Here is a 14,589-nt window from a genome sequence, read left to right on the forward strand (position 1 = left end):
GGTGTCTTTCTTCTCTTCTTGCAGTCCGGGGCCAGTCATGCCTGTTGCGTTCCATAGTGGACTGGTCTGGACTGTGCCGTGCGCTGGTTTATCAGACACAGTGTTTGCTGTATAGAGGCTCTGTAGGAGCAGGGTGGCCTGCGCAGCGCAGCACGGGAGGGAGGGGGGGGGCACGTTCCAGAATGGTCATAACAAACCTGCTGCTGGATGAAGGAATGCAGGCGCTGCTGCTGCTGCTGCTGCTGCTGCTGCTGCTGCGCATCCTTCCTTTGGGTGAATGGGAAGCAAGCTGCGCGCATCAACTACTCCAGTGGCAGTGGTGGAAAAAGACACCACTGCCACACATTTTTACTTAAGTAAAAGTATCAATACTGCAATGTAGAAATACTCTGTTACAAGTAAAAAGTCAGGTATAATCAAAATTTACTTGGGTAAAAGTACAAAGGTATTTGGCATCAAAATATACTTAAAGTACCAAAAGTAAAAGTACTCATTAAAAGAATGTCCCATTTCAAGTTTTCAAAACGTGTAAAACATCTTTTGAAAATAGCTGATCTACAAGCTTGTAGATCAGCTATTTTCAAGTAGCCGAAGTGTAGGGATGAAGTGGTTAATGTGTGTTTTATAATATTAATCTAAATCTACAAAGTTTAACTGGAAGTGTTGGAAAGTAACTAAGTACATTTACTCAATCTACAAAGTTGTCAGATAATTGTAGTGGAGTAAAAAGTGCAATATTTGCCCCTGAGATGTAGTGGAGTAGAAGTAAAAGTACTGAAAATTGGAAATAGTCCAGTAAAATAAAACATACCTCAAAATTGTACTTAAGTACAGTACTTGAGTAAATGTACTTAGTTACTTTACACCACTGCATAAACGTCAACACAAAGCCTCATGCACCCCTAACACTTCTAAAGACCTAAAACAGGCCCAGGCAACACACAGTAAATGTACTTAGTTACTTTCCAACACTGTCCAGTGGTTCTCAAACTTTGTAGAGTCAGTGTTCAAATAGGATAAGGATAATTCCTTTTTAACAGGACATTCATGAAAGTCCTTGCGGGCTTGTTTCCAATGAGGGCCTGTGAGCAATTAGGGGTTAAGAGTCTTGCTCAGGGACAAATTTAATTTCATCGACACATATGCTGGCGTGGCCTGGAATCGTACCTGGGGCAACCAGGGCCTCTGGCTCCCTAGGCGGGCTCACTAACCACTCAGCTATGGCCACCCCTAAAGTTGTTGGTTACAGATCTGTGGTCCTATAGAGTTGGACCCTGTAGTGGAGTAGAAGTAGAAAGTAGAAAGAAATGGAAATACTTAAAGGCATTGGTAAGTGGTGGTACTAGCCTATTGTTTTGTTAAAATAAGTGTTACATAGCTCTATATTCTGATAGTAGGCTACTCATTGCTATATAGAGTGCTTGTTCAGTAACACAAATTCACAGCAAGAACTCAGACAGGATACAGATTAAACAAGTGAAATGGGAAGTGATGACACAAAGAAATGACCCAACAAAAGTGGAACTGGTCTGAAACTGAAGCTGATAAATTATGGGTACCATCTCCTGATTGGTTGAAATCGGCAACCCACCTGAACATTTATTTTCTGTTTATTAAAGAGCTGGATGAGAGACGGGGAGACCACTTACTGAACAAACACTCTAGTCTAGCAATGATTAGGCTATCAGAAACAGAATAATAGTGATTTAACCTTTCAACAAAGGTTAAATAAAGCTTTTAACAAAACATATCACGTAATACCCTACCTTTAAGTAAAGTAAAAGTACCTCGAAATTGTACTTAAGTACAGACCTTGAGTAAAGGTAGGCCTACTTAGTTAATTTCCACCACTGGTATTTGGTGCAAACTTGTTTTTACTGAATAAAGCACATCCGATATAACACATTGTTTCTCAAAGTGGCACACACACACACACACACACACACACACACACACACACACACACACACACACACACACACACACACACACACACACACACACACACACACACACACACACACACACAGCAGTGGTTCTCAAAGTATATTCCAGGGACTCTCTGGGTTCCTTTAGTGGTTCTAAATTGACGGGTCCATTTGGTTCCATTTGTATGCTGTCAGAGTTAAGGGAAGACCTTGAAATGTAAAAGTTTGAGAACCACTGATATAATAATACAGTGACAAAAAAAATCACACCCAGTGTGAAGAGAGTGGTGCCTTTGAATTAGTGTAACTGGTTGCATCCTTGTGTTGCAATCAGCTGCAGAGGCCATGCTCAAACATACAGACGGACGGACACACACACACGGTCAAATGTAGGAGTGGTTGGCACCACTCAAAAAAACAGCCCAAGGAGTGGGGGACAATAATTCTATATCTTCATTCCGTGCTAACTTTGCGCCCCCTCGTGGCGAAGTGGGCTCGGAGCAGCGTGTGGGATCCCGGATGGAGACACACACACAGCAGCCATTGGGGAAGTGAAGTGTTACAGCAGAGAGAGCAGTGAGTGGGGCTTGTGAATCTCTTCTCGGTACCGTAGCGTCGCGTCGCGGAGGAGAAGATCTCTCTTCTCTTTACTTGGACCTAATAACCAACAAAAAGACCCAACCGTGAGGAGGAGGACATTATTAAAGCACAACACGGTCCAGAAGAATAGAATAACGTCTTTAAAAAAAAGCCCCTCAAAGTGCAAAAAAAAAGGGAAGAAGGAACTCTCGACTGAAAGAAAACTGTGGGAAGTTGTTGGACTCGGAAAATAACACACACAGCAGCTGAGCTAACGTTAGCCTATATTAGCCTCGAAGCTACTAGCCTAGCCACGAAGCTAACGCTAAAGCGGCGGAGAGCAGAAGCAGCCCAGTGTGTGTGTGGTTGTGTGTGTGTGTGTGTGTGTGTGTGTGTGTGTGGGGGTGAACTTTGGCTCTTTCCAAGCAGAAACACGGATCTTTCTGAGACCCGGGTCACAAGCTTCAAGGCTCTGTGAGGAGGAAGAATCCAGGGACTTGCTTCATGAATTATGTCTGCCACAAGCATTGACCCTCAGGTAGGAAAGGACGGGCTCTCTCTCTCTCTGGGAAGCTAATGGCTAAGCTAATCTGGGCTAACGGGTTTATCCCGTGGCGGTGGGTATGTCCTGGGTTAGGTTGTTTTAAGCTAGCCTACTAGCCCGACCGACCGAACGAACCGACGTTATAGCCGGGTTGAGTTTAGGTTAGCAAAGGGGAAGAAGAATACATCAGGGGGCTGTGTTCGTGTCTTTTTTTTAATGATGAATGCAGTCTGAAGAAGCAATCTACAAGATGTTTAGCAAACCTTTTAGGATCGGGTTGTTAAAGATCACACTTGGACCTCGGGGGTCTGGCCACTTTTCCATCCAGAGGCTGTGACTAATACCTGGGAACACACAGTAATGCATAGAAAGCGTTCCATGGCCGTCTGGTGGGTGGTTTGGCCCTATGTTTGTAGCTTCTGTTGGTGGCTACTGCACTTTTGGTAGAACGCCTTACGTAACACAATACGCTAAGCCACCCCAAGTCCAGAGCAATATCATCATAAACATCATAGGCCAACGTTAACTGACAATAGCCTACGTTTCTAAACGAGTCTGTATGCGATGTAAATGGGATTTTGGCTTGGAATTCTCCCCCCCCCCCCCCAAGACCTATATAGGTGCACTGTAAGACAAGTTATTGTAACATCTCTGTCCAGGAAGTAGACATTGTGTTTAGGCTTATGGAGCTTGCAGACCTGTAGATTGGAATCTTTATAAACTGGAAATGACCATGACGTCTGCTTTTTTTTCTCTCTCCCCCTTTGCATGGTCTAACGTGGATGCAGAGATCAAAGGGACAAGCATCTAAAGGTGAGTTTGCTACAGGGCATAAAAGCCTAGGTCGGGTGGTTTCAATTCAAACAGAATTCATGTTTTTGTTTGGGCCCAGCTTTTTTCCCCCTTCTTCCAGACCATTGTTGATCACCATTGCTAGCTCCAAAGTCAGTCACATTTCTTTCTCCCATGGATAATTCAGAAGGCATACATACACATACATGCACTACTTTCAAGCCACACCACATCCTTGCAGAAGCAGCTGTATATAAATGTGACGCTTCTCTTTCTGTCCCAAGATGATGCTTGATCTGCAGAAGGGAAAGGATGTGAACGTAACACTAGTCACCAGGTGGTACATTCTGCCCACAGCTGGTTACTTTCTGCCCACAGCTGGTTACCCATCAAGTAACCTTGATGGGTAACCAGGCACCTTTCTATCCAAAACATTGAATTTGGATGCTAAAATGTTGAAAGAGGCTGGTGAATTTGTCTCCCCCCCCCCCCCCCCCCCCATATATAACCAATATATCATTATCTTTGCTGAAAATAGCCGATCTACAAGCTGAGCTAATAGATCGGCTATTTTCGTTGAAAGTTCGCCTATCATGACATGCCCAGAAAAGCTACGGTAGGGGTTCATCATGTGGGTTAACTTCACCTGCCTTTGAGCCAGGGGAGCGGACAAGAAGTTATTTACCTGTTGTACCTGCAACTTAGATCCATGGCATGAAGCTGTCTTCTGTTGGTCCTTATTGCTAAATGTTTTTTTTTATATCATAGCACAGTCAGTGCTTTTGTAGTCTTATTGTTTTCCGTATTTAAAAACAAGAGCAGCGTAATCATCTTAAACCAAGCATTTCTATCCTGTACATTGATTTTACAACTGTCCCCACACACCCTGCTGCTGTGAGAGAAATGTGATGTGATTTATGACTTGAACATGAGACGGGGTGTTTGAAATGTGTCACTCTTCCCCCCTCGCACATAACGCACACATCCTCCAGTTGAACGAACCGCGGATCACGCATCTTGCCAAGCGGTCCCTGGCTGACGCTGATGGGTGTGGATGATAATGTTGTTATCAGCGTGGCCTCTTAATCGTTGGTGTGACGTGTTGAGCTGTGGTTTGGTTTGCTTTACGCCCGGCCGTCAAGAGCGCAGCATGCTGAGTGACTGACAGGCAGGTCTTGAGTCAGCTTGACCTCGCAGGCCCCTGGCTGGCGGCGGGACAGCATGGCTCTGGTCTGATTCACTTCCAGGTTAGGCCCTTCTCAAGGGCCTGGCTGCTGTCAGTCATGGTCCTGCTTGGTTATTTGTGGAGGATGACAAACTCAATATGCAAAGGGACCCGGGACTGATAGCACGGCCTCTCACAGAGAGCTAATGACCTCTCAACAGATGTCATTATTATCTTTTATACCTTCGTACTTATTACAGAACAATCAAAATGCAGGTGGATGAGTGGTTTCCATTGTTATTGCCTTTTTAAAATGACTCATCTTAAGTTGAGTTGTGATGCATGGATTAAAGTTCTCAGTTGCCACAACTGATCAGTCATTTGGATTCCTTAGTGTCACACACCAGAAATAGCCGATCTACAAGCCCAACGCGACGCGTTGTGACTGTGAGCTTGTAGATCTGCTATTTGTTGGACATGGAGTGCTTCACAACCAAGTATAAATCAGGCATAACCCTAAGTAACCCATGTGGCAGATAAAGTCATAGATGTTACATTTATTAAAAAGATTAAGCAGTATTTGAATTAGTCAAACTAGCTATAGAATGAATACATGTTCTGAAGCATATTCCATAAACCCTAATGGTCTTGGATATTTCATAAAAGCAAAGATTAAAGGCTCAATCATGATTATCTTCCCCAATTGGTTGGTTGTATGTTGAACAGCATAGGTTTAGAACGATAATACCTAAACATTTTACATATTGTGCCCAGGTATGTCACTAACCCATAGTTTTGCAATCGGTTAGCCAACATCCTTATTCAGTTAGTTAAAGGTTATTAAATGAATAAGGGAAATACATTTATTTATTTTGTAGGCTATTTGTAGGACAGAAATACATTTATGATGACCCTCATACCCAACCCAAAATTCTAAATGCACGTACACAGAATGAACATTTCAGAATGCTAGACGTATATTTAGGCTCCTTTTTTAATTATAATTATGTTGTAAATCAGGCTAAATGCAGCTCAAATGTGGTCGGCAACCTACGCAGCTTTACCCATCCCAGTCTACTAGCTGCTTGTGTGGTTTCAAAGGGGGGTCCAGGGGGTCCCCACTGGTTAATATAGCATTACAATTACAATCATTTTAACCACTTCATTCATATTTTATACTTTGGCTATTCAAAAATAGCAGCATCTGCTATTTTTGAGAACTCTTGAATAATTTAGAATTTTTAAATACAAATCTCTTCTGGGAGTCCCTCCCTGGCTGGCACACAATATTTTCAGATGGGGGTCCATGGCCAAATGATATCAATTTGGGGGTCCTTGACATGAAAAAGTTTGAGAACCACTGCGGTAGTCTACGTAATTTTTTTTAAGGAAGATTAACATTAACGTGTTTCGGTAACAATCTAGTGCACACTGTTGGCTGACTGTTGAGCGTATGGTTCACCAACACCAGCCCCGGTGGCACGCCACACGCCACAGATACATGGGTTAAAGTTATCAGTTGCCACCACAGTTGATTTTAGTCATTTGGATTCCATAGATCACACATGGGCAACTGGCGGCCCGGGGGCCACATGCGGCCCCCACCTTCACTTAATCAGATTACTGATATATTAATGATTTCAGCTGTTACAATTCCAAACATGCAAACATGACCCGCTTTAATTACTTCAGTCTATGTATTTGTATTGAAGTTGAAAAAGTTAAAATAACAAGTAACAAGTATAACTAAATGCATTTGAATTTAAATATAAATTTAACTTTTCAGGATTCCAATAATAAAATAGCAGATCTACAAGCTCAAAACGCGTCGCGGACTCGCGGTGAAACGCGTTTTGAGCTTGTAGATCGGCTATTTTTGCTACTTTTTTGTTACATAGAATGGCGAAGTACGGCATTACGAAAAAAGTTAAAATACGGAGATAAGAGGTGTCTGCCCAACAGTATATAAAATGTGGCCCTCTGGAGTGAGTGTGGAAATATAGTGGCCCTCTACATCATTAAAGTTGCACCACCCCCTGCCATAGATGGAAGCCAGCATGTCTTCTATGGAAACATGTTGTGCAACGAAATTAGCTGATCTACATGCTCACAATGTGTCGCGCTGCCACACGTTGCGATCGGTCATTAGTTGCTGTTAAGACTAAAGAGTATTTGAAGTGGTCTAACTAGCAATAGAATACATGTTGTTCAGAAGCGTCCTCCATGAACCTTAATGGTCTCAGAATGGTTAAAGCCTCAATCTGCAATTTCTTCAACTGGTTGGCTATATGTAGAACAGGAAGAACATAGGTTTAGAACCATGATACCTAAACATAATTCTACATATTGTGCTACATGTTTAGGAAACCGCTCCTACTCACGTTCCATGCAGCTGAGCTAGCATATGGCTACGGCAGCCAGTCTGGGGGAAATGGACAATGAGAGGCTGTTAATGTTACTTTCTAGTGGATTGATTCATTTCCAGGAGTGGGGAAGTAGATCTCTATTTTGTTTACTTGCCCATTTTCCTCAGAAGAAGTAACATGTTTATTATGTCCGTGAATTGTATTGTTTGCGTCCAATTGCGTAATTACTCGCTTGGACGTCTGCTCATATCTCTCTCTAAACTAGTACCTGGTGCGCAAATGCATATAAATTATTATGCAAGTTTACCAATAATCATATTTGGATATTTTTTAATAACCGTTGACATCCCTAATTGTGCTAATTCTTTAGGAAACAGAGTGGCAGTATGGGGGGGTCACAAATGCTTTTTTATTTAAAAAAAAAGTTTTATTGTAATTCCTGTGATGTTTACACTAAGTATTCCGAGCATACACAGCAAAATAGTTCTTATCTGTGACTAACTTTGATGAGCTCTATATTGTCCAGAAACATTTAGTGCTAAATGTAACAAATATTTCATTTAGACATTTGTTGTTCAAGCTGCAACAACAAAAACATTGGATCTAAAAAGGCAGTTGGTCTCTTAATATTATGGTCTGTGTGCATACATGATGCACATATTGTTGCCTATTCTTTTAATGCATCATGTCTTTTTATAGTCGTTTGGTTGGCGGTTGGCCGGTTGCCTTGCTCAGGTTCATATATTTTAAACAGTGTTTGACCTGACCAAATCAATTGTTCATGCTTTCTCTAATAGTGCAATCAGTCTTATAGTTTCAGTAAATGCTTACATCTTCATAGAGACACTCAGCTATATGTTAATACCATATATTGATTTGGTGTTGTTTTCTTTCAGTGCAAAATGGTTCACTGCATCAGAAAGAGACTGTCCACGACAATGACTTTGAGCCATACCTCACTGGTCAATCAACTCAGGTAAACGCACATCAATTCACAATTAAATTATTCTTTATTTGAAAAATGGCAACACAATGACAGTAAAGCAACCGTTTGCTTAAGTTGCCTTTGCTAAAAGCCAATGATGTAAGTCAATTTGTCTCAAAAGTGTAAACGACTCATCCATGACTCCCATGTTTCCAGAATAACAGCTACCAGTCCATGACCGACCCCTACCTGTCCAGCTACTACGCCCCCTCCATTGGATTTCCCTATCCCCTCAGCGAGGCCCCCTGGTCCACCGGCGGAGACCCCCCCATTCCATACCTCACCCCCTACGGACCCTTGAGCAATGGAGACCATCACTTCATGCCGGACACGGTGTTCGGCCAGCCGGGGGGCCTGGGCAGCAGCATCTACCCCCACAGGTTTAACTTTTTCCCCGAGAACCCGGCCTTCTCCGCCTGGGGCACCAGCGGGTCGCAGGGCCAGCAGACTCAGAGCTCAGCCTACGGGGGCAGCTACAGCTACCCTCCCAGCTCTCTGGGCGGCACCCTGGTGCCCGATGGGCAGACCGGCTTCCACAGCGACACCCTCAACAAGGCGCCCGGCATGAACAGCCTGGAGCAGGGCATGGTCGGCCTGAAGATCGGCGGGCAGGACGTCAGTGGGCAGGGGTCGGGCGTCAAGGCCGTGGGCTCCGTGATCGGCGGACCCGCGACCCACGTGGGACCCGCGGGGAACGGGGCCACGCCCATCGGCATGCCCCCGCCCAAACCCACCTCCTGGGCGGCCATCGCCAGCAAGCCGGCCAAGCCCCAGCAGCTGAAGGCCAAGGTGAAGCCGGGCATGCCCATGCCGGGCGGCGCCCTTCCCCCGCCGCCCATCAAACACAACATGAACATTGGCACCTGGGACAAAAGCGGCTCTGTGGGCGGAAACGGCCCGCAGCAGCACCAACAGCAGCAGCAGGCCATGGGCCTGGCCCACGGCATGCCCCCCCACCAGCCCCAGATGCAGCAGGGCCCCATGCAGGGCCCTCCCCCTCCCCAGTCCCTGATACAACCCCAGATGCAACCCATGGCCTTACAGCCACAGCACCACCACCAGCACCACCAGCCTCCCCCGCAGCCCTACCAGAACCACACCCAGCCCCCGCCCCCGCAGACCCGCTGGGTGGCCCCGCGCAACCGCAACAACATGGGCTACGGACAGCAGGGCGGACCGGGCATGGAGAGCGGCGGCGTGATGGGCATGGTGGGCGGCGGCAACGGCGGCGGGCTCCCGGGCTCCGTGTGCCTGAGCCCCGGCGGGGAGTCCCACCCCGTGCTGGACAAGCTGCGCGCCAACCACAGCTACAACCCCAAGGAGTTCGAGTGGAACCTGAAGAACGGCCGCGTGTTCATCATCAAGAGCTACTCAGAGGACGACATCCACCGCTCCATCAAGTACTCCATCTGGTGCAGCACGGAGCACGGCAACAAGCGGCTGGACTCGGCCTTCCGCTCCCTGAACGCCAAGGGCCCCGTCTACCTGCTGTTCAGCGTCAACGGCAGCGGCCACTTCTGCGGCGTGGCGGAGATGCGCTCGCCCGTGGACTACGGCACCAGCGCCGGTGTCTGGGCGCAGGACAAGTGGAAGGGCAAGTTCGACGTGGCCTGGCTGTTCGTTAAGGATGTGCCTAACAGCCAGTTGCGTCACATCCGCCTGGAGAACAACGACAACAAGCCGGTGACCAACTCCCGCGACACCCAGGAGGTTCCCCTGGAGAAGGCCAAGCAGGTGCTGAAGATCATCGCCACCTACAAACACACCACCTCCATCTTCGACGACTTCTCCCACTACGAGAAGAGGCAGGAGGAGGAGGAGGAAGTACGTAAGGTGGGTGTGAGTCATCACTAGACCTGCAGCCATCTTTATTCTTATTACTTTTACCCGTTTAGAACCTGGAACACCTATACGTTGTTATACCTTTCAAGCCGGAAAACACCTCTGTGTATTATTAGTTGTTGCTATATATATAGCAACATTATTATTATTATTGGGTTTATTTTTATTTAGAGTTTCAGGAAAAGTAGGTCAGTTTTCTGAAAAACTTCAAATATTTATTCAAAAATTTAGAAAAAATTTAAATGTTGCTATTTACTGTACATGGCAACAACAATCCCAAAACAGGTTCCCGTCTTGAAAGGTACAGTTACAAATAGGGGTTCCTGCCCTATATGGGTTAACCGCTTAAAGGAGAACTTCAACCTTTTCCAACCAAATATTCATAGAATCGGTCCTCACTAATGCCCATTATAAGATGGCAACATTTCTGTCTCTACTCTGTCTTGTTGGTGGGCTGTGCACAGTTCAGGAACCTGCCTGCCAATGACATCATCATCGATGGGGATTTCAAAGCAAATAGAAACTACAGCCTTTCCCTTCCCGGAAAGTTAGCGTGTGCTGAAATGGAAGCCATTGTTTGTGCATTAATGACTAATAAGTGACCAAACCTGCCTACCGATGATGTCACTGGTAGGGCAGGTCTCTGAAATGTCCACGGCCCTGCTCTGAGACACGGGACTGAATAGAAAGAAATGGGGCCGTCTTATAATGAGCACTAGGGAGGACCAAATACATGAAGTTAGGTAGAAAAATGGTGAAGTGGTCCTTTTTAGCCATACTATATTTGCATTGCGTAATAATTGCAAAAATAGCTGATCTAAAAGCTTGTGATGCATTGTGAGCTTGTAAAAATCGGCTATTTTTGTGTATTTGATTAAAATGTCATTATGTTGTATATAATCGATCAAATCGGTTAGTTTGATTAACGGTTGCACCCCTAACCCAATGCCTCCTGTCCACAGACCTTTGAGCCTGCTCCCATCCCGACCCGTTCTCGGTTGGATCAGGTAAAGAGCCTTTTCTTCACAAACTCTGTATTTATTTCACTGTTGTTGAGCATTCCATAACTAGGGTTGGCATCCTTTTTTATTTTGTTGAGATTTGAACGATTCCGGTTCCTTAATGATTCCCTCTCAACGATTCCCTTTAACGATAACTGTGTTTTAATCTATATCATTTTGCATTAAAGAAAGAAACGCAAATTCAATCATACACAGTATTGCATGCCTATCATTGTAGTGGTCCTTCCAGGTTTGTAACTCTGAGAGTGTACAAATGGAACCAAATGGACCCCTAATGGTCTGTAACTCTTGAGAGTGTGCAAAGCAAATAGACCCGTTATGGTGGTCCTTGAAATTTAAAACTTTGAGAACCATTATTACTATTGTAATTGTATATCAGACGTGAAGTCCACATACCAGCTCTGACAGTGTGATAAAAACCGGTTCAGGAAGCGGTTTCCTCCGTGTCGGATCCGGTTCCCAACTCCATTCACTCAACTCTTACTTCACTGTTGTTGAGCGTTCCATAACTGGCTGAGAAAACGATGCTAAATGTTGACTGTTTGCTGTGTGCACCACTAGTGATGGGACCATATGAAAATGTACATGTCACTATTATTGTGGCAATTTTCTTTTTGCGATTAACGATGTTATTGCGAAAATATGCTTAAAACTTAAAATGTAGCGGGTGAGTCTGTAGGATACGACAGCAGTGACAACACTGAAATGTGTGTGGGGAGGTATCAATTGGCATAACGACTAAATTGGGGAGAATAAAAAATGATTGGCTACTTTAAATTTAAGAAAGAAAGAAAAAAAACCTAAAATGTCACTTTTGTTGACCACTTGAACCCCCAGCATCCCTATTCTGGGCGGAACACAAATTGATTTGCCAAACATAGATCTACAAGCTCACAATGCAACGCAACGCATTGTGAGCTTACAAATCTGCTATTTTTGGCAAATTGATTTGTGTACAGTGACATAAAAGCGTACCAAATGCACTCTTTACAGGTCTGTTTTATCAAGTACAGAGGGTTTAAGTGTTACTGAATTTGCAGCTCAACTAAAGCTAATTCATCCTATAGTGTATGACAGAGGACAATTTCATGATACATTTAAATCTCTGCGATACGATTACTGTGAGCGTTTTTAATCACGATAAACGATAAGAACTATTATCGTCCCGTCCCTATTCACCGCGCTAGACGCAGCTTTCATCTTTTGATCACTTCTTGCATATAGATAACCCTGGGCATTTGATGTTTGCATTGTCTAATGTTGACCCTCTGTCTTCTCTCCCTCACAGGAGCGCCAAAACAGGAATAAACAATAGAAGACATTTATCCTTGGCTTGATCAACAGTTACACTAGGACTTTTGATTTAAAAAAGAGACAGAAGAAATACGAATAATACAACCAAGCCCTTTTTTTTATTTCCTATTTAATCCTGGTGAAAATCTCTGCCATCGTCCAGACTTGTGCTTTCTGCCCTATGTACCACCCACTTCTTGTGCAGGGATAACAAAGCTCATTTAATGTATTTACCTAGCCACCAACACCAACACTGTTTAAGTTCTGATTCTGTTCTTTCGTTCTCGCCATCTCGTACTCAGACTGGGTTTGTCTCTCCTGCCCCCCCACCCCCGCCCCACTCCACCCACCCACTCCCTTCTCTCCAAACGAATCAGGGTTTGACTGACTGCACCATGGAGACAAAAAAAAAAAAAAGATCTGCCACTTTATATTTCCGTACAATCAGGAACTTAACGTGTCCTGCCCCCGTTTGACCACTGGGGGGCAACATTGCCATGCTTCAGAAGATTTAACTGTGCCAACAGGGTTTGGAGGATCCCAAAAGGCAATGACTTGGAACTGTGCGAATAATAAAACTTCAATGGTTTATCTATTTTTCATTCAAGATCAACAAAAATCTCTATTTTTTGGCTTACTACTGACAATTTTCATTTCAGAAAACCTGTTCTTTCTGGAGCCTTAATGTTTTGTTTTCCTAGTTATCGATGACTTCTTCAAACAAACAAAAAAAAAAGAACCGCTCTATATTATAACAGTGACAGTGCTGGAGAAATCAGGGATAAAGTGTGACATCACACGGGACTCGGAGACGTTTTCAAAGCGGAGGAATTGCACAGGCCCTCTGGGAAGGAAGCGACTGCTCGCGTCCTCCACGACCAGAGCTCTTTCAAAAACCATTTAAAAAGAAATCAGCAAATTGTACTATTTGAACATCCCTCACGACCCTCTTCTCTTCTGCTTCGGTTTCATTCGATCGCTTTGTCGTATGTACGTCTTTGAAGGGGTTTTTGTATGTTTTCATCATGGAAGATTCTGTTGGGTGTTTTTCACGATCCAGTCTGAGAGAAATCTATGTCGCATCCACCATTTTAAATTGTTTTATAATCAAGAGTTATGAAATGTTGTAACTGCTACATTTGAATGAATAGTTCTTTTGCTTTTTAGTTTCCAGAAAGGGGGGGGGGATCACATATTTGTCCATTCACCATCATTCTGTCTTAAGTCCCATTTATGCTCTTGTCATTCGACGGTGTCGCGCGCCGGAAAATAACCGCCCTGTAAGCTCACAGCGCGTTGCGGACGCGACGCGTCGTGAGCTTGCAGATCGGCTGTTTATGGCATGCGACGCCGTCCTACAACGGAGCATAATGAAAGGCGTTAATCCTCTTTTGTTTTGTTTTTATTTCTCTGAGATTTGGTTTTGCTAAGGTTATCACGTCCTTCGTATTGCTAAGCTTTAACGTAGGAGCCTATAGTCATGGAGAAAGCCTAAAAAAAAGAAAATGTATAACCTAAAATTAATGTAACTGATTTACTATCAAGAGTAAGAAGAAAAAGAAAAAACAAGAATGACACGTGGTTTCTGTGTGTTTTTTGGTCGTTGTTGCAACAAAAAAAAGAAAACGTTTTTTGTCCTAGAATGAAACCATTGATTACAATACAAAGGAAAGTCATTTCAGGTAATAATGTGGAAAAGAACGCGTCTAACATTGAAACGGACATAAAAGTCACTTCTCTCGATGAATTGTGGCCCCATGTATGGCAAGGCTGTACTCTTGGTGTAAAGTCTGGCGGGCGAGACTTGATGCTGAGGGCGAGGGTGGCAACGTTATCGTTCTACAGTTTCCTGTTTATTTCCAGCGCCGGTCCCCTCTTGTTCTCGTGTCACTGGTTTTGAGAGCACTGTAGCACAGTTAACCACTTAAAACCCACTATTCTAGTTTTTTTTTAAACAACACCTGAGTTTACAACTGTACTTGGACCCCAAAAATAGCCTATCTACAGTTGGGACACGTTGTGAGCTTGTAGATCGGCTATTTTTGGCGAATGCCCCCCTCCCAGAATAGGCAT

The 14,589-nt window shown here is 44.3% G+C and overlaps 1 protein-coding gene across 2 annotated transcripts; it reads left to right on the plus strand.

The window, feature by feature from the left end:
• The first annotated feature begins 2,471 nt into the window (after positions 1 to 2,471).
• LOC308097512 (YTH domain-containing family protein 1-like) lies at positions 2,472 to 14,091 on the plus strand. Of its 2 annotated transcripts, none has more exons than XM_080445330.1 (6): positions 2,472 to 3,045; positions 3,840 to 3,864; positions 8,271 to 8,350; positions 8,516 to 10,192; positions 11,164 to 11,208; positions 12,512 to 14,091. In XM_080445330.1, the coding sequence occupies exons 1-6, from the start codon at positions 3,019 to 3,021 to the stop codon at positions 12,536 to 12,538; spliced, it is 1,881 nt and encodes a 626-aa protein (XP_080301456.1). In that variant the 5' UTR covers positions 2,472 to 3,018; the 3' UTR covers positions 12,539 to 14,091. The 2 variants fall into 2 exon arrangements, with proteins under 2 accessions (XP_080301456.1, XP_080301457.1); XM_080445331.1 differs by having other exon boundaries at positions 8,516 to 10,183.
• Positions 14,092 to 14,589: the final 498 nt, after the last annotated feature.

Source organism: Gymnoscopelus braueri (genome assembly GCF_963280865.1).
Source record: "Gymnoscopelus braueri genome assembly, chromosome: 12".
Lineage (NCBI taxonomy): Eukaryota > Metazoa > Chordata > Actinopteri > Myctophiformes > Myctophidae > Gymnoscopelus > Gymnoscopelus braueri.

Excerpts from the sequence above, each read along its gene's own strand:
- LOC308097512 (XM_080445330.1), top strand. The coding sequence starts at position 3,019 with ATGTCTGCCACAAGCATTGACCCTCAG. Across the intron at positions 10,193-11,163 it reads AGGAGGAGGAAGTACGTAAG|ACCTTTGAGCCTGCTCCCAT; the intron begins GTGGGTGTGAGT and ends TCCTGTCCACAG. Across the intron at positions 11,209-12,511 it reads CCCGTTCTCGGTTGGATCAG|GAGCGCCAAAACAGGAATAA; the intron begins GTAAAGAGCCTT and ends TCTCCCTCACAG.